Source organism: Sciurus vulgaris (assembly GCF_902686455.1).
Source record: "Sciurus vulgaris genome assembly, chromosome: 12".
Lineage (NCBI taxonomy): Eukaryota > Metazoa > Chordata > Mammalia > Rodentia > Sciuridae > Sciurus > Sciurus vulgaris.
This window is the reverse complement of record NC_136473.1, coordinates 49,111,003-49,137,764: the sequence shown is the minus strand read 5'-3', so window position 1 is coordinate 49,137,764 and position 26,762 is coordinate 49,111,003. Positions and strand designations below refer to the sequence as shown.

Below are 26,762 nucleotides of genomic sequence, written 5' to 3'. Positions count from 1 at the left end.
AACCATTAATAAAATGGAAATAATCCTTCAAAGTAAGTGGATTAAACTCCCCAATCATAAAAGAGTAATTGAATGGATGAAATTAAAACAAGATAAAACTGTATGCTATTCATAAGAAACTCACTTAGATATAATAACATGCATAGACTGATAGTGAAGAGATGGAAAAAGATATTACACACAAATGGCAACTAAAAGAGAGAGGTGAGTGGGTTATAGTTACATCCAATAAAATAGGCTCAAATCACAACTCTTAAAATATACAAAGTACTTTATGCAATGAAAAAGGTGTTGATTTACCAGGAAGATATACAAATTACAAATACTGTATGTACCCAATATCAGAGCACTTAATCTTTTGAAACAAATATTATCAGAACTAGTAGGAGTAGCTAGCAATACAATAATATTATGAGACTTTAAAAGTCCCATTTTCAATAATAGATAGAACAACTATATTGAAATAATAATCAGCAAAAATGGTAACAGCAAAGCAGAGTTGAACAGCACTGTAGGACAAATGGATCTCACATTCCACTCAAGAGCAGTAGAATACACATCCTTCTAAAGAATACACAAGGAACATTCTGAAGAATAGATCATGTATTAGATCAAAAAACAAGTCAACTAATTTGAGAAGACTGAAGTCACAACAGGTACCCCTTCTGAACATAATGTAATGAAAGTAGATATCAATAGTTGAATGAAAACTGGAAACTTTAAAAATGTGTGGAAATTGACACGTTTGAACAAAGGATCAAAAATGATATCAAAAGGAAAATTAAAAATATTTGAGACTAACAAAAACAAAAACATAGCATACTACAACTAATGTAGCAAGCACAGTATGGAGGAATTATTATAGTGAAAATTGCTATTTAAAAGAGAAAAAATATCTAAATTATCTCACCTCACACTATAAGGAAACAGAGAAGAAGAAACTAAGGTTACAGTTGCAGAAAGAAAGAAAGAATAAAGATTAGCCCAGAAATAAACAAAGTAGAGAATAGGGGGGAAAAAAACAGAAAGAATCAATGAAACTTAAGAATTGGGGTTTTTTTGTTCGTTTGTTTGTAGCCTCATCTTTATTTGGGAAGGGGAGAAGGGAACTCGTGGGTCGCCCCGACACCCTGCGTGTCCAGCTAAGCTCTCTGCGCTTCGCCCCGTCATGGTCCAAGGGAGGGGACCAGGTGGCTGGGGGCGTCTGCAACTGACCGGGGAGGCGGAGGCGGAGGGGGAGCAGGTAGGTGCTGGGCCACTCGGGCGCCCGGCGCGAGGGGTCGCATGCAGTGCCAGGGTGGGCGGCGGCGGCGTGTGCGGGAGGGGAGTGCTGGGAGTCTGGGGTTTCTTGAGGTTCTGCTCCCGCGGACTTGGTCCCCGGGTTGTCCTCCATTCCTCCGCATGGCCCACCTGGGCAGGTGTCACCTGTTCAGGCTGCGGGGGAGGAAAGAGGTCGGGCTGGGCGGGAGCCACGCCAGGGGGCTGTGTCGCAGGGCCCCGGCCCCAGCCGGCGCGACCATAAATACCGCGGAGCCTGGCCGACCCGAGCTACGCCGGCCACACGGCTGCACTGTGCGAGTCCCGGCCTGTCCCCCTGTGTCCCCTTCCACCCTTCCCGGCCGGCCAGCCGCAGCAAATCCGACTGCTCCCAGTCGTCCTCCTGGTGGGCGTCCCCGTCGTGGCCGTTCTTGTCCTTAGAGAGGTGCGCCTGCGAGCCCGGCGCCGACAGTGACAGCAGGCGGGTGCCCGCGCTCAGGGCCGGCAGCGACCCGGGCTGCAGCCCTACCGGCAGGGGCGTCAGGGGCAGCGCCAGGGCCTGGAGCTGGACAGCCGGTGCGCCTGGAGCTGCTGTCGGATGATGGAGTTGACCTCAGGCGCAATGACCTGCTTGGCCCTCTCGATAGCTCCCAAGACCTGCTGCTGGTGCTCCTGGGACAGGTAGGGCAGGACCTGGGCACAGATGCCCTTTGGGTCTCTTGACGATTTCAGCCTGCTTGTGCATCTCGATGTTCAGGCCCGAGGACATCTCGCAGTACATCACATAATGACGCTGCACTCAGACTTCTCACTGGCCAGCTTGTCACACTCCAGCTTCAGGCTGTGGTACTGGGCCTGCAGGAGCTGGAACTCGTCTTTTATGGGGTCGCAGGAGTCCGAGGTGGTGAACTTGAGCTGGCTGGGGTAGGTGCGAGGAGCCGGCTTTGTGGAAATATCATGTCGGGCACGGCGGGGGGCACGCTGCGCCCTGGCTGTGCTTCAGGCTCGGGCTGCTCCAGGCGCCAGGCGGCCATCCGCAGCTCCGGGGCCGCAGCCTCAGCGCCAGGTGGCGCCCGCTTCCTCAAGAATTGGTTTTTGAAAAAAATAAGCAAAATTAACAGATCTTTATCTAGGCTAAGGAGCAAAGCAGAAGAGAGAAAAGTCTCAAATAAAATCAGAATGGCAGAGGAGATCATTTAACTGATGCTGCTGCAATGAAAAGGATAATGAGAATATTATGGACGACTATACACCAAAGAGTTGGATAATCTAGAACAAATGGATACTTTACTAGAAACCCAGCCTACCAAGACTGAATTATGAAGAAATAGAAAACCTGAACATGTCTGTCAGTAATGAGGTTGAACCAATCATCAAAAATATTTCAATGAAGAAAAGTTCAGGACCAGGTAGCTTCACTGAAAAACTCTACCAAATATTTTAAAAAGAATTAAATCTAATCCTGCTCAAACTTTTCCAAGAAATAGAAGAGGAGGAAACACTTCCAAAGTGATCTGATGTGGCCAGAATTATCCTAATACCAAAGTCAAAGACACCACAAAGGAAAGGAGAACTACAGGCCAATAATCCTGATGAACATATATTTAAAAATTTTCAAGAAGCCTTAATAAATGAAATTTAATAGCATATTTAAGGATCATACACATGGCCAAGTGAGATTTATTTCTAAGATACAAGGAAGGTTAAATATATCATCAATTAATATGATACACTCCTTGAACAAAATAAAGGATAAAAATCATATGATTATCTCAACAGATATGGAAAAAGCATTTGACAAAATTTGACAAACTTTCATGAGCAAAACTCTAAACAACCTAGGAATAGAGAAATTGCCTCAAAATTATAAAGGTTAAATTTTAAAAGCCCATGGGTAATATCATACACAATGATGAAAAACTAAAAGGCTTTTTTCTAAGATCTATAGCAATGTATGTCTGCATTTACCTCTTCTATTCAACATAGTAATCAAATTTCTATTGAGTGCAATTAGGCACTTGTAAAAGATATCCAAGTCAAATAGGGAGAAGCAAAATTATCATTGCATGCAAATGACATAATCTTATATATAGAAAACTCTAAGGTGCCATCAAAAAATGATTGAATTAATAGATGAATTCAGTAAAGTTGTAGGATGCAAAATTCATTGTGTTTGTATATACTGATAACAAATAGAAAATCAGAAAAACAATCACATTTACAATAGCACCAAAAACAATAAAATACTTAGTAATAAAGAGATGAAAGAATTTTACACTAAAAAGTATAAAAACATTGATGAAAGAAATTAAAGAAAAATCAAACAAAAGGAAAGGCATCCTTTATTCATGAATTGGAAGACAATACTGTTAAAGTGCTCACACTAACCAAAGTGATCTATAGATTTATTGCTATCCCTATGATGTATTTTACAAAAATAGTAAAACAGCACTAAAATTTCTGTAGATCCTCTAAGGACCCTAAAAGGATAAAATAGTCTCAAACAAGAAGAACAAAGAATTTTTCCTAACTTCAGCATACAAGGATATAATAATAAAATAGCATGGTAGTGGCATTAAAATAGACATATCAACCAATGGTCTAGAATAGAAAGCCCAGAAATCAATCCCCATCTTTATACTCAACTTATTTTTGGTAAGGGTTCAAAAAATATTCAATGGATAAAGAATAGTGTCTTCAACAAATGATACTGGGAAAACTGGATAACTATGTACAAAAGGATGAAAGTGTATTACTGTCTTGTGCCGTATTCAAAATCAATTGAAGACCTAAAAGGCAGACCAGAAATCTCAAACATCCAGAAGAAAGCACGTGAAAGAGCTTTGTGATATTAATCTCACAATAATTTCATAGATGTGACCCCAGAAATACAGATAACAAAAGCAAAATAGGTAAATGGGACTACATTAAATGAAAACTCTTTCTCACAACACAGGAAATAATACACAAAGTAGAAAAGCAACAGATGTTTTGGAAGAAAATATTTGCAATCCACTTATCAAGTAAGGAGTTAATTTCCAAAATATATAAGGAATTCTCACATTCACTGGTGTGAAAATAAAACAAATTAAACAAAAATTGATTCTTAAAAAATGGGTTAGGGGCCGTGCGCCGAAGCTTGTGGCGTCAATGCGCCGGTGGTGTCCATGGAGAGAGGTTGAGGTGGCCGAGCTCCGGCCCGAGGCACCCGGGCGCCGGGACGGTGAAGATGTCGGCCTCTTTAGTCCGGGCCACTGTCCGGGCTGTGAGCAAGAGGAAGCTGCAGCCCACCCGAGCGGCCCTCACCCTGACACCTTCAGCAGTAAACAAGATAAAACAACTTCTTAAAGATAAGCCTGAACATGTAGGTGTGAAAGTCGGTGTCCGTACTAGGGGCTGTAATGGCCTCTCTTACACGCTGGAATATACAAAGACAAAAGGAGATTCTGATGAAGAAGTTGTTCAAGATGGAGTCAGAGTGTTCATCGAAAAGAAAGCACAGCTGACACTTTTAGGAACAGAAATGGACTATGTTGAAGACAAATTATCCAGTGAGTTTGTCTTCAATAACCCAAACATCAAAGGAACTTGTGGCTGTGGAGAAAGCTTTAATATTTGAAACCTCAGGATTCCTCTGGCTGTAAACTCCAGGAAGGCTTGCTGAAACCTTGGAGCTTGCTGAAGAAATCATGTGACTGTCACATGCCTAAGGTTTATAATGTGTGACCACCTTGTGGGGAAAATAAAGTGATGCATTTTGAAAATGAAAAAAAAAAAAAAAAAAAAAAAAAAAAAAAAAATGGGTTAGGAACCTGAATAGATATTTCTCCAAAGAAGACATACACATGGATAATAGGTCTAGAAAAGATGATGAAAAACAGTAATAACCAGGAAAATGCAAATTAATGGCAAAATGAGAAATTATTTCACACTGTTAGAATGACCATGATCAAGAAACAAAAGACTAAATGTTGATAAGGATCTAGAAAAATTGAAACCTATTGTACATTGTAAGTGGGAATGATAAATGGTGTAGTAGTCACTGTGGAAAGCAGTATGGAGATTCTTCGAAACATTAAAAATAGAGCTACCATATGATTCAGAATTCCCACTTTAGTGTATAAATACAAAGGAATGAAATCAGAAGAATCTCAAGTGATATTAGTATTCCAGGGTTTGCTGCAGCACTATTCACAATAGCCAAGACCTGGAAAACATCTAATGTCCATTGTAAATTGAATAAATTAAGAAAATATGCTGTATAAATGCTGCAAAATATTAACCTTAGAAAAGGAAGGAATACTAAAATATGCCATGATGTGTATGAAAATTGAGTACAAGTGAAATTACCCAGTCCAGGACCAAGATTACATGAGTCCATTTACCTGAGGAATCTGATGTAGTCAAACACATAGAATCAGAAAGTGGAGTGGTACTTGCTGGTGACTTGGGCCAGGAGGAGATGAGGACATGCTGATCATTAGGCATAAGATCTCAATTATGCAAGATTTGATTCTTAAATCCTAAGTTAATTTCAGCAGAATGCTGGAGAGTCCATACTTTTGATCAAGGGTTATACCAATCGCTATGTAGAAAAGTTAACTAGTTCTTAAATTCCAAGTCAGAAAAAAAATTCTTAAGTGTATTTTAAAAATCTAAATCAAGATGAATGCTGATGGTGAAATTTTCCTTCTAAGAGAGAAGAGAAATTGAATAGAGAAGTCATGAAGAATAATAGGTCAAAAAATGTATTCTTTTACTTGCATTTGCTTTTAACCAGGTACTTATTGAGTCATCTTACTGGGAATGAGACATTATGATAAGGGACCTAGAAAGCACAAGAAACTAGAAGAGGATTGTGGTTCTCAAGGAATTCACAGTTATATATTCAAGAGGAAAAAACAATCTCAGAAAACACCAGAAAACCCTATAAATTAGCCTATAATTGTCAAATAAAAATTACAATAAGTGAATGCCCAGGATCAAAATATGAGAGAAGATTTAGACAAGGAAGGGTTTATAAAGAATATAAAATTTAAAATGGAGCTAAACTCTGAAGAGGTAATGGAAGGAAATTCCTGTGGTAAAGCAAACCCTATTAATTAATATGAGGTTTAATAACAGCATTGTTTTATAGGTTAGGTCCTTCAGAAATGAGTTGTTTAGAGAAACTCAAATTTCTCTTTTTCTTTCTCCTTTAAAAATTTTTCCTAGGTTCAAATGCAGAGGGGCATTTGTTTTGTTGTTTTTCATTTTGGTACAAATACCATTTTGTGGAAAAACTATAGATGAGAACTGACAGAATTTAAAACACTTTCACCTGTCTTGTTATCATACTATATTATGTGGTATGTGCTAGGTGTGTTGCATACGTTGTTTCATGACCTTTCTTTTGTCACAAGACCTTTGACCTTTATTAACAGTGTTATAAAATGTGATACAGAATCACATTTCAGGGCTGCCTGAATCAGCATGAAGGCGACCTGAAATAATGGTATAAATGGAAGAGTCTTAAAAGATCTTATTCATCCAACTTACCAGTCATGGTGCCCTCAAATTTTGCCATGAGATTCTCTCCTCTGAGTTAGAGCAGAGGTCTGCTAGTTATTACCCATGGTACAAATCCAACCCATTCTACTTTTGTATAGCGTGTAAATTCAAGAGTACTTTAAGTTTTTTTTAAATGTCTGATTAAAATAGAAGACTATTTTTGTGACAAATGAACATTTTATCACATTCAAATATCATGACCCATATATCACCGGGCAGGGGGAACTTGGGTGTCACAATGATAGACTTGAGTAGGTGCAAAAGAAACTGTAACATCCACAAAATATAAAATATTGACTATTGTATTTCTATTTTACAGAAAATTTTGTCAACCTCCAGGTAAGAGGATTTTTTTGAAGGGTCATATTTTAATGTGTGGCCAAGATAAGGAAATTATTAACATATTAACACCCACACTAAGATATTCCTGAATTTTTATAAGAAAGAAGATGACTCTGATAGGCTCCATAGCTTTTCCCTCAGTCTTAGTATCTTCACAATAGTGTAAATGTGGGAAAGTTAAGGATATTAGAATCAATTTGTAATACAGTTGTGTTAGGCAATGTTCTATTACTATAAAAAATGAGACAATCAAATTAAAAAGAGGAAAGGTATATTTTGGCTCACAATTTGGATGTTTCCGTTCATGTTTGATAGGCTCCATTACTTTTGGACCTTGGTGGGTAGTACTTCATGGTGGGAGTGTTGGGTGGAATGGGCTACTTCCCTTATGGCGGCTGTGATGCAAAGAATAAAGGAAGAGGAAGACTTCTACAGTCCCTTGGAGGGCATGTCCCCAGTGACCTCACTTTCTCCCACTACATGCTATTAAGGGTTTGACTGAGGCAGGAAGATAGGTCTCCCACAGGCAGCCAGGGTAAGGGCCCTGGAGAAGGAAAGGAAGGGAGGGGGACATCAAAACAACCTGAAAGGAGGCATCATCCTGGGAGAACATCCGGTGGCTTTCTACTCACTGACAGATGAAACCACAGTGACTCCACCTTATTTAGAACACCTATTTCTGTTCCTCACAGCTTCAGACATAGCCACCCTTCCTTAGTTACCCTTGCCCCTACCCTAGCAACAGCCAACCACAGAGTAGACCCTTACCTGAAGTGCCTCCTCTCCCCAACAGAGGAGTCAGACCACACAGTTGGACCTGTCCGCTTAATTATGTAAATAAGGGATTGAAATTATGTACTTCTGATTGGTTTATTAAACTCAGAGCTTGAAGAACTCAGTTGGTCCTTGATGGCATCCCTCACACCACCAACCAACTATGCTGCGCCATTAGCTATGCCTTTAAAAATCCCTAGACAACAGACACCCTTTGGCATTCCTTTCTTGGAGCCCCTCCCCTTTGGGAACTCTGCTTTCTTTTGCTTTTCTAGTAAATCCTGTTACTTTGCTCTCACTCCTGTGCCTGTGGATTTCATTCCTTGAATTTGTAAGACAAAGAACCTGACTGCCTGCATTACAGTCTGCCAATAGTACCATGGGCTGACAACCACACATTTAAAACAGGGCCTTTTGGGCCAGGATGTAGCTCAGTTGGTAGAGTGCTTGCCTCACATGTATGAAGGCCCTGGGTCCAATTCCCAGCACACACACAATAAAACGAGCCCATTGAGGAGACTTACCCAAACCATAGCATGGCTAAAACTTTCTCATCTCTCCTGCCTCAGGACTGGGATCCCAGGAGTCATTTGATTAAAGATTTTCAACTTCCCAGATTTCTTCTGGGACCTTCTTTACCTGTTTTGCTTTCCCAAAAAAGTCCCTCTTTTCTATTTCTTCATCCAAAGAAAAGTTGAGGCATAACCCTTGACCAATGATTCCCAAATCCTGGTCTGTGGACCTCTGGAATCTCTGAGATCCTTTCAAGGGATCCAGTACATCAAACTATTTGGATAGTAATACTAAGATGCTACTTGCTTTTTTTTCCATGTGCTTGTTTGCACTGATGATATAGAGTAGACGTGGGCAAAAAAATACATCTGCTTGAATGAAGAACCAAAGTGTCGACAGAGTGTGCCTTCCCCCTGGAGGATGAAGGATCACGGTGCCATCTTAGGAGTACAGAGCAGCCCTCATCAGATGACTGAATCTGCTAGAGCCTTGGGCTTGAACTTCGCAGCCTCCAGAACTTGAGGTTGAAGCACTGATGATATAGAGTAGATGTGGGCAAAAAATACATCTACTTGAATGAAGAACCAAAGTGTCGACAGACTGTGCCTTCCCCCTGGAGGATGCAGGATCACGGTGCCATCTTAGGAGTACAGAGCAGCCCTCATCAGATGACTGAATCTGCTAGAGCCTTGGGCTTGAACTTCGCAGCCTCCAGAACTTGAGGTTGAAGCACTGATGATATAGAGTAGATGTGGGCAAAAAATACATCTACTTGAATGAAGAACCAAAGTGTCGACAGACTGTGCCTTCCCCCTGGAGGATGCAGGATCACGGTGCCATCTTAGGAGTACAGAGCAGCCCTCATCAGATGACTGAATCTGCTAGAGCCTTGGACTTGAACTTCGCAGCCTCCAGAACTTGAGGTTGAAGGGAGCTGTAGAGTCATCTGCTGCCCTTGGTCCTTAATCTGCAGCCTATGAACTTTTTGCATAAGTAGAATTCAAGGAGTTTGAGAATGACCGTAGACCACCAGTGGAGCGCCAGCTGCCTGCCAGTGCCTGGAAGTTCACTGTGAAAGTACCTGCAGGTTTGTTTACAGGTGGCTGCCGCCATTTTGAGACAACAGCCAGGCCCCATAGGACCCCAGGCTGGACTGACTGAGCCCCATCTCCAGGACCCCTCAGCCTGACCAGTCACTGGCTGCCTCCAGGGTGTTCACATTGACTCACAGCTCCCTGCTGCCAGGACCCCCAGACCAACTGACTGCATCTATCACCAGTACCCCAGACCCACTGATTACACTTGGCCTCCAGGATCCCACAACCAGACCAAACACACCAGACCTCCAGGACCCCTGCCTGACCAACTGCACCCTGCCTCCAGGATCTCCAGCCAACCATGTCCACACCCTTAGCTGCAGCTCCCCATTTGCCAACACATTTGGAAGCCAGAGTGGCCATCTGGGATAATCCTGGAAGCCGGAGGTCCGATCTTTAGGTGGGGCAAATCCCATCCTGAGATGCCTGCTGGAGACTTGAAGCTCATTGTCAGGTACCTTTCATGCATCAGGTTACTGAAGACTGGGAAGTTTAAATACTATATGACTGTTATAGTGTAGATTTTCTTTCTTCTGCTTCTTGAACAATTTTAAGTTTTTATTTCTTAACTTTTTTTGGCTTTCTTTTCCTTTTGTTTACGTGTTCCCTCAGAGTCTCTTTCTCCCTTTTTGCATGCTAACATCCAATTTCTTTTGATTACACTCTCTGACCCTTTCTATTATCTAAAATTCTGTATATTCTTTTCTTAACCCAATAACAGCTACATCCTACATCCCTCTGCATCCTCTTTGTCCTCCATTAGAAACTTCAGACCTTATTGAAATCTGTTTGTTTTACTGAAGATAATAGTTGAACTCATTCTGTTCATTATGACAATACTGTTATTGTCCTCATAGGAGCTATTTGGTCTAGGGTTGCATAGTGTCTGAATTGGGCACTGCTAATATTGATCTCCCCTTAAAGAAAAAGTTTTGGAAACCTATAGGGCCACTATAAGCTATAGGGGGGAATCTGCAATACCCCAAATCTGCACTGCTAGAGGGGAAGATACATGAACAACACAAAAAAACAAGGGAAGAAAATGATCCAAACAAATCTAGATTCTATATTAATAGAATCCAGTGACAGTATGTTAGAAGAAATGTCAGAAAAGGACTTCAGATTATACATGATTAAGATGATTCACAAAGCAAAGGATGAGATAAGAGAGCAAATGCAGGCAATGAATGATAATACCAAAAGCAGTTGAAAGAACAAGTGCAGGAAGCAAAAGATCATTTCAACAAAGAGATAGAAATTCTCAAAAAAAAAAAAAAAAAAAAAAACAACCCAAAAGGAAATCCTTGAAATGAAGGAAACAAAAAACCAAATAAAAAACTCAATGGAAAGCATCACCAAAAGACTAGACCACATGGAAGACAGAACCTCAGACAATGAAGACAAAATATTTAATCTTGAAAATGAAGTTGCCCAAACAGAGAAGATGGTAAGAAATCATGAACAGAATCTCCAAGAACTATGGGACATTTGTTAAAGAACAAATTTAAGAATTGTTGGGATTGAGGAAGGCTTAGAAATACAAACCAAAGGAATGAACAACCTATTCAATGAAATATCAGAAAATTTCCCAAACCTGAAGAACGAAATGGAAAATCAAAAACAAGAGGCTTACAGAACACCAAATGCACAAAATCACAACAGATCGACACCAAGGCACATTATAATGAAAATGCCTAACATTCAAAATAAAGACAGGATTTTGAAGGCTGTGAGAGAAAAACATCAGATTACATATAGGGGAAACCAATACAGATAGCAGCCAACTTCTCAACCCAGACTCTAAAAGCTAGAAGGGCCTGGAACAACGTATTTCAAGCTCTGAAAGAACATGGTTGCCATCCAAGAATGCTATACCAAGCAAAACTAACCTTCAGATTTGAAGATGAAATAAAATCCTTCCATGATGAACAAAAGTTAAAAGAATTTACAAATAGAAAGCCTGTGCTACAGAATGTTCTCAACAAAATATTCCATGAGGAGGAAATGAAAAACAACAATGTAGGTCAGCAAAGAGAGGAACTACCTTAGAGAAAAACCACTCAAAGGAGAAACCAAGCCAACTTAAAAACCAAAAAGAAGCCCAAATGACTGGGAATATAAATCATATCTCAATAATAACCCTGAACGTTAAGGGCCTGAACTCATTAATCAAAAGACATAGACTTGCAGAATGGATTAAAAAGAAAGACCCAACAATATGCTGCCTGCAAGAGACTCATCTCATAGAAAAAGACATCCACAGACTAAAGGTGAAAGGATAGGAAAAAACCTACCACACACATGGACTCAGTAAAAAAGCAGGGTTTCCATCCTTATGTCATCAGATAAAGTTGACTTCAAGCCAAAGTTAGTCAGAAGGGATAAAGAAGGACACTTCATACTGCTTAAGGGAAACTTAAATCAGGAAGACATAATGATAGTAAATGTTTATACCCCAAACAATGGTATATCCCTGTACAGCAAACAAATCCTTCTCAATTTCAGGAATCAAATAGACCACAACACAATAATTCTGGGTGACTTTAACACACCACCGTCACCACTAGATAGATCTTCCAAACAAAAACCAACCACAGAAACCATAGAACTCAATAACACAATCAATAACCTAGACTTAATAGACATATATAGAATATTCCATCCATCAATGAGCAGATTCACTGTCTTCTCAGCAGCACATGGAACCTTCTAAAAAATAGACCATATGTTATGCCACAAAGCAGCCCTTAGGAAATGCAATAAAATGGAGATACTCCCTTGTGTTCTATCAGATCATAATGAACTGAGAGTAGAAATCAATGACAAAATAAAAAAGAGAAATTACTCCAACACCTGGAGACTAAATAATATGCTATTGAATGAAACATGGATAACAGGAAACATCAGGGAGGAGATATAAAACTCTTAGAGGTCAATGAGAATTATGATACAACATATCAAAATCTCTGGGACACTATGAAAGCAGTACTAAGAGGAAAATTCATTACATGGAGCGCATTCCAGAAAAGAATGAAGAGTCAACAACTAAATGACTTAACATTACAGCTCAAAGCCCTAGAAAAAGAAGAACAGAATAAGAGCAAAAGTACTAGAAGACAGGAAATAATTAAAATCAGAGCTGAAATAATGAAATTGAAACAAAAGAATCAATTCAAAAGATTGACAAAACAAAAAGTTGGTTCTTTGAAAAAGTAAACAATATAGACAAACCCTTAGCCACAGTAACAAAGAGAAGGAGAGAGGAAACTCAAATTACTAAAATTCATGATGAAAAAGGAAACATCATGACAGACACCACTGAGATACATAACATAATGAGAAGCTACTTTGAAAATCTGTATTCCAACAAAATAGAAACTACCGAAGACATTGGCAAATTTCTAGAGACATATGCTCCTCCCAAACTGAACCAGGAGGACATACACAATTTAAACAGATCAATATCAAGCAATGAAATAGAAGAAGACATTAAAAATCTACCATCCAAGAAAAGCCCAGGACCAGATGGATTCTCAGTCGAGTTCTATAAGACCTTCAAAGAAGAATTCATTCCAATACTTCTCAAAGTATTCCAGGAAATAGAAAAGGAGGGTACCCTACCAAACTCATTCGATGAAGCTAATATCACCCTCATATTCAAACCAGCTAAAGACACATCAAGGAAAGAAAATTTTAGACCAATATCCTTGATGAATATAGATGCAAAGATCCTTCACAAAATATTGGCAAACTGTATCCAAAAACATATTAAGAAAATTGTGCACCACGATCAAGTGGGGTTCATTCCTGGAATGCAAGGATGGTTTAACATCCGCAAATCAATAAATGTAATCCATCATGTCAATAGACTTAAGGATAAGGATCATATGGTTATTTCCATTGATGCAGAAAAAGCATTCAACAAAATACAACACCCTTCATGCTCAAAACACTAGAAAAAATAGGGATAGTAGGAACATACCTGAACATTGTAAAGGCTATTTATGCTAAGTCCAAGGCCAACATCATTCTTAATGGAGAAAAACTGAAACCCTTTAAATTCCCTTTAAAAACGGGAACAAGACAGGTTTGTCCTCTTTCACCACTTCTATTCAACATTGTCCTCGAAACTCCTGCCAGAGCAATTAGGCAGACTAAAGAAATTAAAGGGATACGAATAGGAAAAGAGGAACTTAAGCTGCCACTATTTGCTGATGACATGATTCTTTATTTAGAGGATCCAAAACAATCCTCCAGAAAACTTCTAGAACTCATCAATGAATTCAGCAAAATAGCAGGCTATAAAATCAACACGCATAAATCTAAAGCATTTTTATATGCAAGCAACAAAACAGCTGAAAGGGAAATGAGGAAAACAACTCCATTTGCAATAGCCTCAAAAAAAAAAATACTTGGTCATCAATCTAACCAAAGAGGTAAAAGATCTCTACAATGAAAACTACAAAACATTGAAGAAAGAAAATGAGGAAGACCTTAGAAGATGGAAAGATCTCCCATGTTCTTGGATAGGCAGAATTAATATTGTCAAAATGGCCATACTACCAAAAGTGCTATACAGATTCAATGCATTTTCCAATTAAAATCCCAATGAAGTACCTTACAGAAATAGAGCAAGCAATCATGAAATTCATCTGGAAGAATAAGAAACCCAGAATAGCTAAAACAATCCTTAGCAGGAAGAATGAAACGGTATCACAATACCAGAGATTCAACTATACTTCAAAGCAATAGTAACAAAAATGCATTGTATTGGCACCAAAATAGACAGGCAGATCAATGGTACAGAATAGAGGACATGGACACAAACCCAAATAAATACAATTTTCTAATACTAGACACAGGTGCCAAAAATATGCAATGGAGAAAAGATAGCCTCTTCAACAAATGGTGCTGGGAAAACTGGAATTCCATATGCAACAGAATGAAACTAAACCTCTATCTCTCACCCTGCACAAAAATCAACTCACAATGGATCAAGGACCTTCAAATCAGACCAGAGACCCTTCATCTTATAGAAGAAAAAGGACGTTCAAATCTTCAACTTGTTGGCTTAGGATCAGACTTCTTTAACAGCACTCCCGTAGCACAAGAAATAAAAGCAAGACTCAATAACTGGGACAGATTCAAACTAAACAGCTTTATCTCAGCAAAGGAAACTATCAGCAATGCGAAGAGAGAGCCTACAGAGTGGGAGAATATCTTTGCCACTCATACTTCAGATAGAGCACTAATTTCCAGAATATTTAAAGACCTCAAAAAACTCTACAGCAAGAACACAAATAACCCAATCAACAAATGGGCTAAGGATATGAACAGACACTTCACAGAAGAAGAAGATCTACAAGCAATCAACAAACATATGAAAAAATGTTCACCATCTTTAGTAATAAGAGAAATGCAAATCAAAACTACCCTAAGATTCCATCTCACCCCAATTAGAATGGTGACCATCAAGGATAGAAGCAACAATAGGTGTTGGAGAGGATATGGGGGAAAAGGTACACTCATACATTGCTGGTGAGGATGCAAATTAGTACAGCCACTCTGGAAAGCAGTGTGGAGATTCCTTAGAAAACTTGGAATGGACCCACCATTTCACCCAGCTATCCCTCTCCTTGACCTATAACCCAAAGAACTTAAAATCAGCATACTACAGAGATACAGCCACACCAATGTTCATAGCTGCTCAATTCACAATAGCCAGATTGTGGAACCAACCTAGAAGTCCTTCAATTGATGAATGGATAAAGAAACTGTGGTATATATAAACAATGGAATATTACTCAGCTATAAAGAATAATAAAATCATGGCATTTGCAGGCAAATGGATGAAATTGGAGAATATCATGCTAAGTGAGATAAGCCAATCTCCAAAAACCAAGGGACGAATGATCTGGCTGATAAATGGATGATGACACATAATGAGGAGTTGGAGGGGGACAAGAATGGAGGAAGTGGGGACTGTATAGAGGGAAAAGATGGGTGGGAGGGGTGGGGGGAGGAAAAAAATAACAGAATGAATAGAACATCATTACCCTATGTAAATTTATGATTACACAAATGGTATGCCTTTACTCCATGTACAAACAGAAACAACATGTATCCCATTTGTTCACAATAAAAAATTTTTTTGCAGAAATGTAAAACTGTGCCATTTTTCACTTCTTTTGGTTTTAGAAAATGTAGTTATTAAAAAATGTGACATTAACATATTTATTATTGAGGGTTTATTAGTGCTATTTCTAAATAAATATATGTTTAAAACACTTTCAGTATTAATTTCTAACATGATAAATAGGGGCTGTTGTAATTCACATTAACAAAAAGTTTTCAGAGTCTTGCAGTCATATTTAAGGTTGTTAACAGATCCTGAAACTACAGGACCTCATGAGTTTGAGAACCACTGCCCTGGAGGTCAGACAGAGGGACTGGAGCAGGAAAAAGTGACATTCATCCTGCTTACATCAGAGGGGATATTACTCAGGTAGGGTAGGAGAAATTGGGTTGAGATTGAGTTCAGTTTAAGATAAATGGGGTCAGAGGAGACAACTCCATTAGAACTTGGATTTTAAAGGGAAGGGGAATGGGAAAGCAGGGAGAAGAGGGCTTAGGAAATGTGTGTATGGAAGCTTTTGGAGGGCTCTGGACCTGGTTTGGGCAATGTAGGCTTCAGGTCTTTCTCCTACTGCTAGAAAAAGCTGAGAAATATTGACCCTGAAACACACACACACACACACACACACACACACACTCCCTCTACCCAGCATGCTACAACCTCTCCACACCCCTCTTATTAGGGGAATCAAGTTTGTATAAAAGGATGAGAACCTCCTTTCTCTCCATCTCCTAGCCACCATAATCTAAAAACTAGATTTGGCTTCAGGATAAAAAGAAGGTTTGACTTTGTGCATTTTCTTCAGATATATGAATGTCTTCAGGGAAGAACTATAGGACATGAGCCACTGACAATGATTTTGTATTCCTCTCAGAATATGTAAATTTCAGGAAGATATTGCTCTGTCTCAAAATGAATTTTAAAATCTTGCTCATATGTGTGACACAAATGACTTCATTTTGTAATTAGACATAAGATATTTATATCACTTATATGGTTGGAATCCCTTGATTTTCATGCTCTATTCCCTCCTTTCCTATTTTATTTTCATCTGTTTCAAATACACAACTTTGTATGTTGCCTCAATTCCTTTTAGAAAACGAGGTGATATGGAAATAATAGCAAACAATAAAGAATAACTTTGTAGGAAACAACTTGAAACAATGCAAGAGAAAATAATCTTGTCAGTGAATTTAATCCAGACTATAATAAATAATATCCAACTTTCTCTTATTTCCTTGGAATATTTTGAATTTTCTTTCATTAATTGAAAATACTTTAGTCTGATACTTTTGCTCCAATAGTAAAAACAATATGATGATAAAAATATGAAAAGTAGAGAAACAGAAAACTTTTCATACAGAAGTAATGGATTTTGATAATCCAAACAACTATTAATTAATGTGTTTACAAATGAACTTTATATGTGAATTTCTTCTAGTAAATTCATTTGGCCATGCATTGTAGAACAATATTAAATATGGAAGTTGGTGAGGGGAAAATTATAAAGGTATAAGCCTGTCATAGGTCAGAGGAATAAGGAGGGATAATAATAGCCAACAAGAAATGTGCCATCTACTTTCTGGATTTCTTCAGATTTTTCTCTCTTTCCCATTGAGGAGATGATCAAGATGATGATGATATGACAAGGCCTATGTATGAAGTTTTGAGGAAGAAGTACAGGACATGACAATGATTTTGTATTCCTTTCAGAAAGAGGATCAGAAAATCATGGTAAGATCTTCTAATAAGATACTTACATACATATGATGCAATTGCAAATTGTTTTACATAAATGATTAAACTTCAGAATTTCATGTTGCAAATGTATTATTTTCAAACAAATTTCTCATATTTTAAGGCCTATTTGCATTCCTTCCTATGAGAAGTTGGAGCACTGTGAAATGCATAACAGTTCACATGTGTAGTGTTTTGCACAAACTAGGAATTAATTGTGTGTTTGCCTTTCAGGAGACTTGGCACACTGTGGAACTAGATGATTGTTTTTATTTTACATTAAACAAATGTGCATAGTCCTAAATAAGTATACCTGTTAAACACACCTTGTGTACACATAATACCAATACAACCATTGTGAAGAACTGTATAAAACCAGTGATTAAAAGTTGTTTTACCACAGTTTATCCATTCATCAATTGAAGGGCATCTAGGTTGGTTCCATAGTCTGGCTATTGTGAATTGAGCTGCTATGAACATTGGTGTGGCTCTATCTCTGTAGTGTGCTGATTTTAAGTCCTTTGGGTATAGGCCAAGGAGTGGGATAGCTGGGTCAAATGGTAGGTCCATTCCAAGTTTTCTAAGGAATCTCCACACTGCTTTCCAGAGTGGCTGCACTAGTTTGCAGTCCCACCAGCAATGTATGAGTGTACCTTTTTCCCCACATCCTCTCCAACACCTATTGTTGCTTGTATTCTTGATAATCGCCATCCTAATTGGGGTGAGATGGAATCTTAGTGTAGTTTTGATTTGCATTTCTCTTATTACTAAAGATGGTGAACATTTTTTCATATATCTGTTGATTGCTTATACATCTTCTTCTGTGAAGTGTCTGTTCATTTCCTTAGCCCATTTGTTGATTGGGTTATTTGTATTCTTGGTGTAGAGTTTTTTGAGTTCTTTATATATTCTGGAAATTAGTGCTCTATCTGAAGTATGAGTGGCAAAGATATTCTCCCACTCTATAGGCTCTCTCTTCACATTACTGATAGTTTCCTTTGCTGAGAGAAAGCTATTTAGTTTGAATCTATCCCAGTTATTGATTCTTGCTTTTATTTCTTTTGCTATGGGAGTCCTGTTAAGGAAGTCTGATCCTAAGCCAACAAGGTGAAGATGTGGACCTACTTTATATATACTATATATATACAATGGAATATTACTCAGCTATAAAGAATAATAAAATTATGGCATTTGCAGGCAAATGGATGAAATTGGAGAATGTCATGCTAAGTGAGATAAGCCAATCTCAAAAATCCAAAAGAGGAATGATCTCACTGATAAGTAGATGATGACACTTAATGGGGGGTGGGAGGGGGACAAGAATGGAGGAAGGAGGGACTGTATAGAGGAAAAAGAGAGGTGGGAGGGGTGGGGGGTGAGAAAAAAATAACAGAATGAATCAAACATCATTACTCTATGTAAATATATGAATATGCAAATGGTATGCTGTTACTCCATGTACAAACAAACAAAAAAAAGTTGTTTTATTGAATTTTATTTTTTCCGTCTCATCTTAATTTTCTTTCACACTTTTCCTTACTCAGTGGAATAGATTCATATGTGTGAACACCCAGTTTCTGTTTTTTGTAATGGACTTTTTCTTCTAGAACACAGGTAGCATACTTTCCACTTTCAGTAAATAATTGGGTTGACTTTATTTCTTTTGTATTTTTAAGGTTATAAATATTTTAAAATGGATCAGTTGATTTTTCTTTCTGGGATTCTAAACCAACAGAATTTCTTCCCTTAAATCTGAATAGTTTCAGATGATTTCTGATGTACAATCAAATTACTATGTCACAATACATTTGTATAAAGCCTCTTATGTTTGTGAGTGGGGCACTGTTTCATGGTGGTGGGAGGTGAAAAGTTTACACTTGCTCACTAATAAATGCTTGGCTATACTGGTGATACAATATAAATCTAGACAGATTGAAAAAGCTGCTTTCAAAAAATAAAGTTTAAAATCTATAATTAAATGTTTTTATATTAAAGGATTTTCTTTTTAATTCTTTGCTACATGTAATATTTAGCCCAAATTCACTTTTCCTCAAAATAGAAAATCTAATTTTACTTTATAGTTAAATATTTTTATAGATACAACTTTAGAAAAATAGGCAAAATTGAATTTTCTATCCCAATTAACTGTTTTGTTTCATTCTAATACTATTTTAAGTAATATACACATGTAAAGTACTTGAAAATTTGCAAATCTTTATGAATAAGTACACATATCTGGTTTTTATCATTTGAATACTCTTAAATTACACCTAGTACTGAAGTTCAATAAGAAGAAATTTTAAAATAATTTACTAGAATTATTATCCTAAAGAAATTTTAATATTTTCATTCTAAAATATTAGCAAGTACTTATTTTTTAATATAAAATAATTTGACTAAGTATAGTTTAAATAAGACCTACAGTTTATTTGTATGTGACCAAAGAACTTGCTATAATTGTTGGCTTCTACAGGGGCAGTTTTGATGTGACTTCATAATCTTTCCTAGAAGAATTACTACATCTATACATGAATGCAGTAGAATATATATTTGAGTTAGATTGTTAACGTAACATGGAGTTAATAACACAACATGACTTTTAAAAATTATTTTTGAGACCCAAAATACAGTCTAGGGAAAATAATGATTTTATGGGTAGAATTTTACATAAACCAAGAAAGCTTGAGCGACCTAACTCTGAATTTTGAGTTTCTAGAGCTCAGGCATAACTAGGACTTGTACTCACAGTGAGCTGTCCAGTAGTCACATTGTCCACCTCAAGCACAAAAGGGCAAGAAGCTGCAAACCTGAGAACTTAGAACAATGAACCAAAACGAAGACGCGAATGTGTTTGACTCCTGTAGCTAGTCTGCAATGAGCTGTACAATTGGTTAAAGAGGATGGGAGCTCAAAGTCATCAGATCAGTAAGATTATCTTTTTTTATTATTTTTTTTTACTTAAACCCATTTTATTACAAAAAAAAATTAGTACATAGTAAAAAGATCCACCATCCATAGGTAGACAGACAAGTTTGTACTTGGTGTGCAGCTTTTCAGATTTATATTTATGCACATATACATGTGTAAATATTTTTACAAAAATACATACCATGAATATAATGGCCTCTTGGTGTTAACTTAGATCTCCCTTTCATTTGGTATCCAGGTTAAGTGTGTATCATTAAGAATGTGCCTTTCATTTGGATGCACCAAAATTCATGTGATTCCATTATTGGATATTGTTTTAGTAGTACTTAAGACATTAAACAAGGTCCCAAGCCACATCTTTGTTCCTCCACCTCTGGTACAGTTACTTTCTCAGGATAAAGTCATAGAGATGGAATTGCAAGCGTGTAGATGTTAGTAATCTTTCTTAGGGCTTGAAGATATCTTTAAGGTGTATCTGTTACATTCTGCTTCCACACAAATTCCTCTGTGTAGCCAGTGCCCAGGCTACAGCTCTTGGCACAGGTGAAGAGGGCCAGGACGCTCCAGTCAACACTCTGTGCCCAGTCTGTCCACCTTGAGGTGGTTCAGAAGCTGCGACATGACCTGGAACTCAAATATTCTCTTGGCATCACAGGGACAGTCGGGAATATCCTCCTCTTGAGGGATGTTTTCACCAGAAATTTAGATGGGCTCAGTACCCCTGCCATATCTGAGAATCTGCTCTGGTTCAAGGGCTGCCTGAGCTTTGAACTTCTGGAGAATGTTATCTTTCCTGGATTCGTGCTTTGCCATGGAATCCAGTTCTTCCTCAAGAGCTTCATCCATGCTTCCTGTAATCTCAAAGTCTTCTTCCTTTTCCACAACTTCGGGAGAAATCTCCTCTTCTGTTTCTATGACAATTTCAAATGCTGGAAAGAGGAAGTTGTGGTTTAGGACTGTATGGTCCAAATGATCTTGGGTACAAGTCTGCTTATGCCCCAACCTCCAGTCTAGCGTCTGATGCTCCTCACTGCAGAAATGTGCCTGGTGTCATCTGGAGGATGTTTTGGGGCCTAAACAGCCACAAACCCTGCAGAGATGAGCGCACGACTTAAGTTGGAGACACACAGAATCTGCTGTTTCTGGGGGAGGGTTCTCAGAAGGTGGGTCATAGGAGTAAAACTCATTTTTCCTGGGAAGCTGAGCCCTAAAACTTGCTGGGTAACTACTAGCTGTGCAGCTGCCACGCTGGTGCCGGCTTGGTGAAGCCCAGCTCCACCCGTCTGGCCAGGGCTGCCGCCATCCGGGAGTGCACGGCCACTCAAGATCATCTTATTATAATAAAGTCATTTAGGATGTTTCTAACTTTAATTCTTTGACATTTCCCTCCTATAAAATATAACAGTTAACCAAAATTTACTTTTCCTTAAAATAGAAAATCTTCTAATCTGAGTTGCAGGTTAAGTAACAAAATGACAGCCAATTCTTAATAATTTTATAACTATCACGAAAAATTGAGTTTTGAGTTTTATGTAGGCCCTCACCCATAATTCACTGTTTAATTATTTATGACTTGACTAAAAGACTTATATGAAGTTCACTCTAATAAACCATTGCTGACATACCATTTTTGTTGTTGAATTAATTCTTTCAGATTAAAAAGTAATTAGGATACATAGATTCTAGCTACATATTATAATTTTAAAAAATCTAAAATTAAAATTAAAATTGATGGGGCCTTCAGTAGAGAATGTGAATAACAGCCTATAGCTAACTCTAGAAGGTCTTTAAATCTCTCTCCTTCCTCTGTCCTTTCCTTCCTCCCCTTCTCTCCTTCCTTCCTTCTCTCCTTCCTTCCTTCCATCCTCTATTCCTTCCCCTCCCTTTCCTCTTTGAGCTCTACTAATCTGTAACTAGCTTTAAAATATTTGTGTACCACTTTGGCTAATTTCTCAGACTTAAAAAATGTTTTTGTTAACAGAATAAAATCTACTTGAAGTACTCTAAACAGAGCAATTCTATTGTTATAATAATTTATCAAAACATTTTTAACTTAGAAACTGTTAGAATAATGCAGACTTCAAGAAAATATCTAGGCAATGTTATATTTTATAAACATATAACTAATGAAAAGAAAAATTACTTTTTGTCTAGTATTAAGGTCAGCATTAATGTTATATTTTGTATGTATTTTGCTCTTCCAAAGTTATTATATACTGAACCTGACCATACATTTTTTATTCTTTTTTGTTTGTTTGTTTCATCCAAATATTTATTCCACAGGTCAAATGGAAAGGCATTGCAAGAATCATAGAAAACAGCAGCTCCATATCTGTTATTAAATTCATAAACATAATAATGAGAAACATGGATTGATTCCCATAAGTACTGAAGTTCCACAATTCAGGGCAAGGAGGTGAAAATGGACATCTGGGACCTTGTTGTTGACTTCATCACTTTTTGGAAACTAGGACAGGTTGCCAAGAGAATCAAAACATGTCAGTTTATCTCTCAATAGAATTTTATTACAGATACCGAATTGTGTTAATTATATAAGTGTTGTCTTGCAGGTTAGCCAGAGATTTATTTAAATTTAAATTTTCACTGTTCTGCACTTTTCTGTTTATCTCCTTTAATTGGTGTGTAATTGTTTAATGAGCTACTTTAATGATGTCTGTCTTGGGTACAGTTGTTCCCAACTAGTATTATTTCCACATTTTAGAAAGGTTAAGAAATCAGAACTCCTTTTTCCTCCTTAGTTAAAAATGACAGTGATAGAATGAGTAAGAGGAAAAAGAAAGAGAGGGGGGAGAGAGAGAGAGAGAGAGAGAGAGAGAGAGAGAGAGAGAGAGAGAGAGAGAGACTACTGCAAATTTTGGTGGATAGAACTTAAAGTTTTGACTGTTAAAAGCTGAGATTAAAAGAAAAATCTTTGATGTAATGCTACAGTGACTTTCTCGAGTCTCTGAACATGCAGACTGAGTTCACCTTCTACAGCAGGTAGCACTAAGTGTCTAGAGCTTCTCCTTGTACCACTCAGGTCACTAGGAGTACACAGCCAACTGTGGGTATTCACTTGTCAAGACAGGAGCAGAAAACATCAAACTGTGCACATCCAGTCTCTGCTCCAAAGCTTACTGCTTTGGTCAACCACAAGATCTAAAGATGGGACAAGGGATCAGGGATGTTCAGAGGAACCTCTCTTTTAGATAGCCAGAGATGTGGGGAATAAAGAATCTGAAAGTTTAGTTCAATTATTTTTCTTATGTGAACTCCATCTAATCAAAGAACTGTTCCTAGCCAAAGGAACTTCATTTATTAAGTAGTAAATATCCAATTTTCATTAATCAAGGCACATAAAACTAACAGTCAATTAGACAAAATGAGAAAAAAACTAATCCATGTTCTCACAAATGAGTTAATATTATTTCAAGCAAAAACAAAGAAATTTCACATATTATTTAACTTCTGGTAAAATATTTTTGAAATCTTTCATCTGAATAACTAATTACTACTTTGGTGACCCTCCAGGGACCAGGGTGTTATGGACTGGGAATCACCATCCCCTTCTTCATCCATGGAGACACTAAATCACTCTTTAAAAGTCATTTTCCTTTTCACTCAGGCAATTAATGACATTAAGTGTTAATGTGAAATAGCAAACCTTCCAATTCTGCAATTTTCATGATGAAGTTATAATCATGGTTAATAAGTAGTAATCAAATTTACCAAGTGCTGAGTTGTTTCAATGTGATTCAATAATTAATAGCAAGAATCAAAAATGAAATCAACTATGCAGGAATAAAGCAGTGGGTTCCAGTGGGGGAGTGGAGAAAATGGGGAGGTGTAGTCAAAGACACAAAGGAGCAGATACATAGGATGAGCAAGTCCAATATACGGCATGAGGACTAAAGTTAAGGAAACTGAATTATATTTGGGATTTTTGTTAAATTGGTTGGTTGGGTTACATTTGTTACCAAAAAAGGGGTAACTGTATGAGATGATGGATATATTAATTTACATCAATATAGTAAGCATTTCACTCTCTGTATGTATTCCATAGCATCATTCTTTATGCCCCAAATATACACAATAGAATTTGTTTTTAGAATAGCAATTCTTTTAAGGAAGAATAAAATTATAGCATTTGTTGGTAAATGAATGGAGTTGGAGAATATCATGCTAAGTGTAATAAGCCAATCCCAAAAAAACCAAAGGCCCAATCTTTTCTCTGATAAGTGGATGATGATACATAACAAGGGTATGGTGGGGGATGGGTAAGAGAAGAATGGAGGAACTTTGAATTGTGTAGAGGGAAATGGGGTGGGAGGGGGTGGGAGAGGGAAAGATAGTAGACTGAGACAGACATTGTTACCCTAAGTACATGTATGATTACATGAATGACATGAATCTATGTTGTATACAACTATGGAAATGAAAAGTTGTACCCTATTTGTGTACAATTAATCAAAGTGCAGTCTGTAAAAATAAAAAAACACAAAATAACATAAAAGAGCAATGCTTTTTCATTGATATCCTACCATGTGTAAAACACTATGCTGGGCTCTTTAACCTTGATTGCAATTTACTCCTCTAAGGTTCACGCAGCTTAAGTAAATTGCCCATAGATACATAGTTTACTAATAATACATTCAGTATTTAAACACTAGCCTATTATATTCCAAAATGTGTACTATTTTCACTGCACTATTACAAGGAAAAGAAAGCTGAATTCATTTTGGCATGAACTTTTATGCCTATTTGTTATATATATAGAAAAGGAAAGGTAAACTGATCTTGCATTTCCTGCCATGAAAGATTAGGAATTTTAATTTATTCTAAGTAAATTATTTTCATCTCCCATTCCTTGCTTCTTCAGTTTTTGTTAACACCGTATTTTAGTACTTCTATTAGTAATAAGTTTTGTGATTTAAGATATAACTTTACAACTTATTTGTCTATCAAATCGATGGTATTTCTTGATACTAATTTATGGAATTTTTAAAATTGTGGCATGATTTCTTAGTTGGGTTTTTGTTTTTCTTTCCAATTGTCTTTCATTTTCTTACTGATAAAAGATGTGTATGACTTCACTGTACCACTAAAATCCTTTAAATTTTTAACTAAAATCTATACTAAAGTAATTCTTCCTGATGACATTCTACTTGGGTTTAGGTTAACTGATCAGTGCTAACTTGAAATTACTTTTTCTCAAAACACCTTTATATTTCTTATGTACTTGATAATTTCATGGGATACAGGAATTTAAGTTCAGAATTTCTGCCATCAGGATTTTGAAGGCATTTCTCCAATTTTATTGTGGTGGTATTAATGAGAAATTTTTAAACAATCCACTTTATTTGTAACTCTGCTCTCTTTCTGCCACAATAATCTTCCTTATTTCTTTATGTTCTAGTCATTGATAAAGAAGCTTGCAATTAGCTCCTTTGTTTAATGTCCTGATTCTGTCTTCTCCTATTCAGCAAACATGAGTTTTCTAGCACCCCCTACACTCCCTAGCCTTTCTCTTTCAGACTTATTTATTCTGCCCTTTGGCTTTTTAAATTAGTTTATCCTATAGTTCCTCAATCAGGAATTAATTAATTATCTTAAACTTATTTATGGTCTCCATTCTCATTCTTAGCACAGCAGGAAACATTTTAAAAAATTACTCTTTTTCTCAGTGGAGAATTGGGAAAAAATAAAGGGATGTGGTTGGGAGACAGAATTTTGGTTAGTCATAAATAAAGAGAGAGGAAATATTATAGGAAAGCCTCCACTGGCTTGTGGACATCATCCAGCAATTCTAGATTTCCTCAATCAGTTAGGTTTCCTATTTTTCCCATTTATATTTCTTAGCCCTTTCAATTATCCCTTCCACAGTATCTGATGTATTCCCCAGAAATAATATAAAATTAACCAAAGTAATTTTGTAAACAGACACATAGACCCATGGAACATATTAGAGAATGCAGAAATGAATCCACATATTTAGAGCAAATTTATTCTGGACAATGATGCCAGAAACATATATTGGAAAAAGGACAATTTCATCAAATGGTGCTGAGAAAACTGGAAATCTACATGTAGAAGATTAAAACTTGACCCCTACCTCTTATCCTCTTCAAAAATCAATGCAAAATGTATCAAAGATCTTAAGGTAAGACCTGAAACTCTGAAACTACTACAGGAAAACATTGGGGAAACACTTTGGGATATTGGTAGAGGTGATGATTTTCTAACTAGGACTCTGAAGGTACAGGAAGCAAAATCAAACATTGACAAATGGGGATTGCATCATACTAAAATGTTCCTGCACAGCAAAGAAAACAACCAATAGAACAAAGGGACGATCCACACAATGAGAGAAGCTATTTTCCAGCTGTTCATTTGACAGAGGGTTAATATCCAGAATATTAAAGAACTAA

At 37.3% G+C, this 26,762-nt stretch overlaps 1 protein-coding gene, 1 long non-coding RNA gene and 2 pseudogenes across 5 annotated transcripts in view; 2 read left to right on the top strand and 2 right to left on the bottom strand.

Moving 5' to 3' along the window:
• The window catches only part of LOC306641231, a 37,808-nt gene extending 14,265 nt beyond the window's left edge, over nucleotides 1-23,543 (top strand). Inside the window, exons 2-4 of one of the 2 annotated variants that reach the window (XR_013758078.1) lie at nucleotides 17,266-17,403; nucleotides 20,155-20,331; nucleotides 22,618-23,543. This is a non-coding gene — a long non-coding RNA (uncharacterized lncRNA). The remainder of the gene's footprint in view (nucleotides 1-17,265; nucleotides 17,404-20,154; nucleotides 20,332-22,617) is intronic. The other variant, XR_013758077.1, reaches the window with a different exon arrangement.
• On the bottom strand, nucleotides 1,430-3,241 carry LOC306641385 (TLE family member 5-like; annotated as a pseudogene). Its single transcript has 2 exons — nucleotides 3,226-3,241; nucleotides 1,430-2,199 (listed from the first exon to the last, which is right to left on the bottom strand). The product of its transcript is annotated as a TLE family member 5-like (transcript).
• On the top strand, nucleotides 4,385-5,022 carry LOC306642063 (iron-sulfur cluster assembly 1 homolog, mitochondrial). The gene has a single exon (XM_079107482.1). The coding sequence runs from the start codon at nucleotides 4,487-4,489 to the stop codon at nucleotides 4,874-4,876; it is 390 nt and encodes a 129-aa protein (XP_078963608.1). The 5' UTR covers nucleotides 4,385-4,486; the 3' UTR covers nucleotides 4,877-5,022.
• Nucleotides 20,442-21,637, bottom strand: LOC306641206 (programmed cell death protein 2-like; annotated as a pseudogene). Its single transcript has one exon. The product of its transcript is annotated as a programmed cell death protein 2-like (transcript).
• Nucleotides 23,544-26,762: the final 3,219 nt, after the last annotated feature.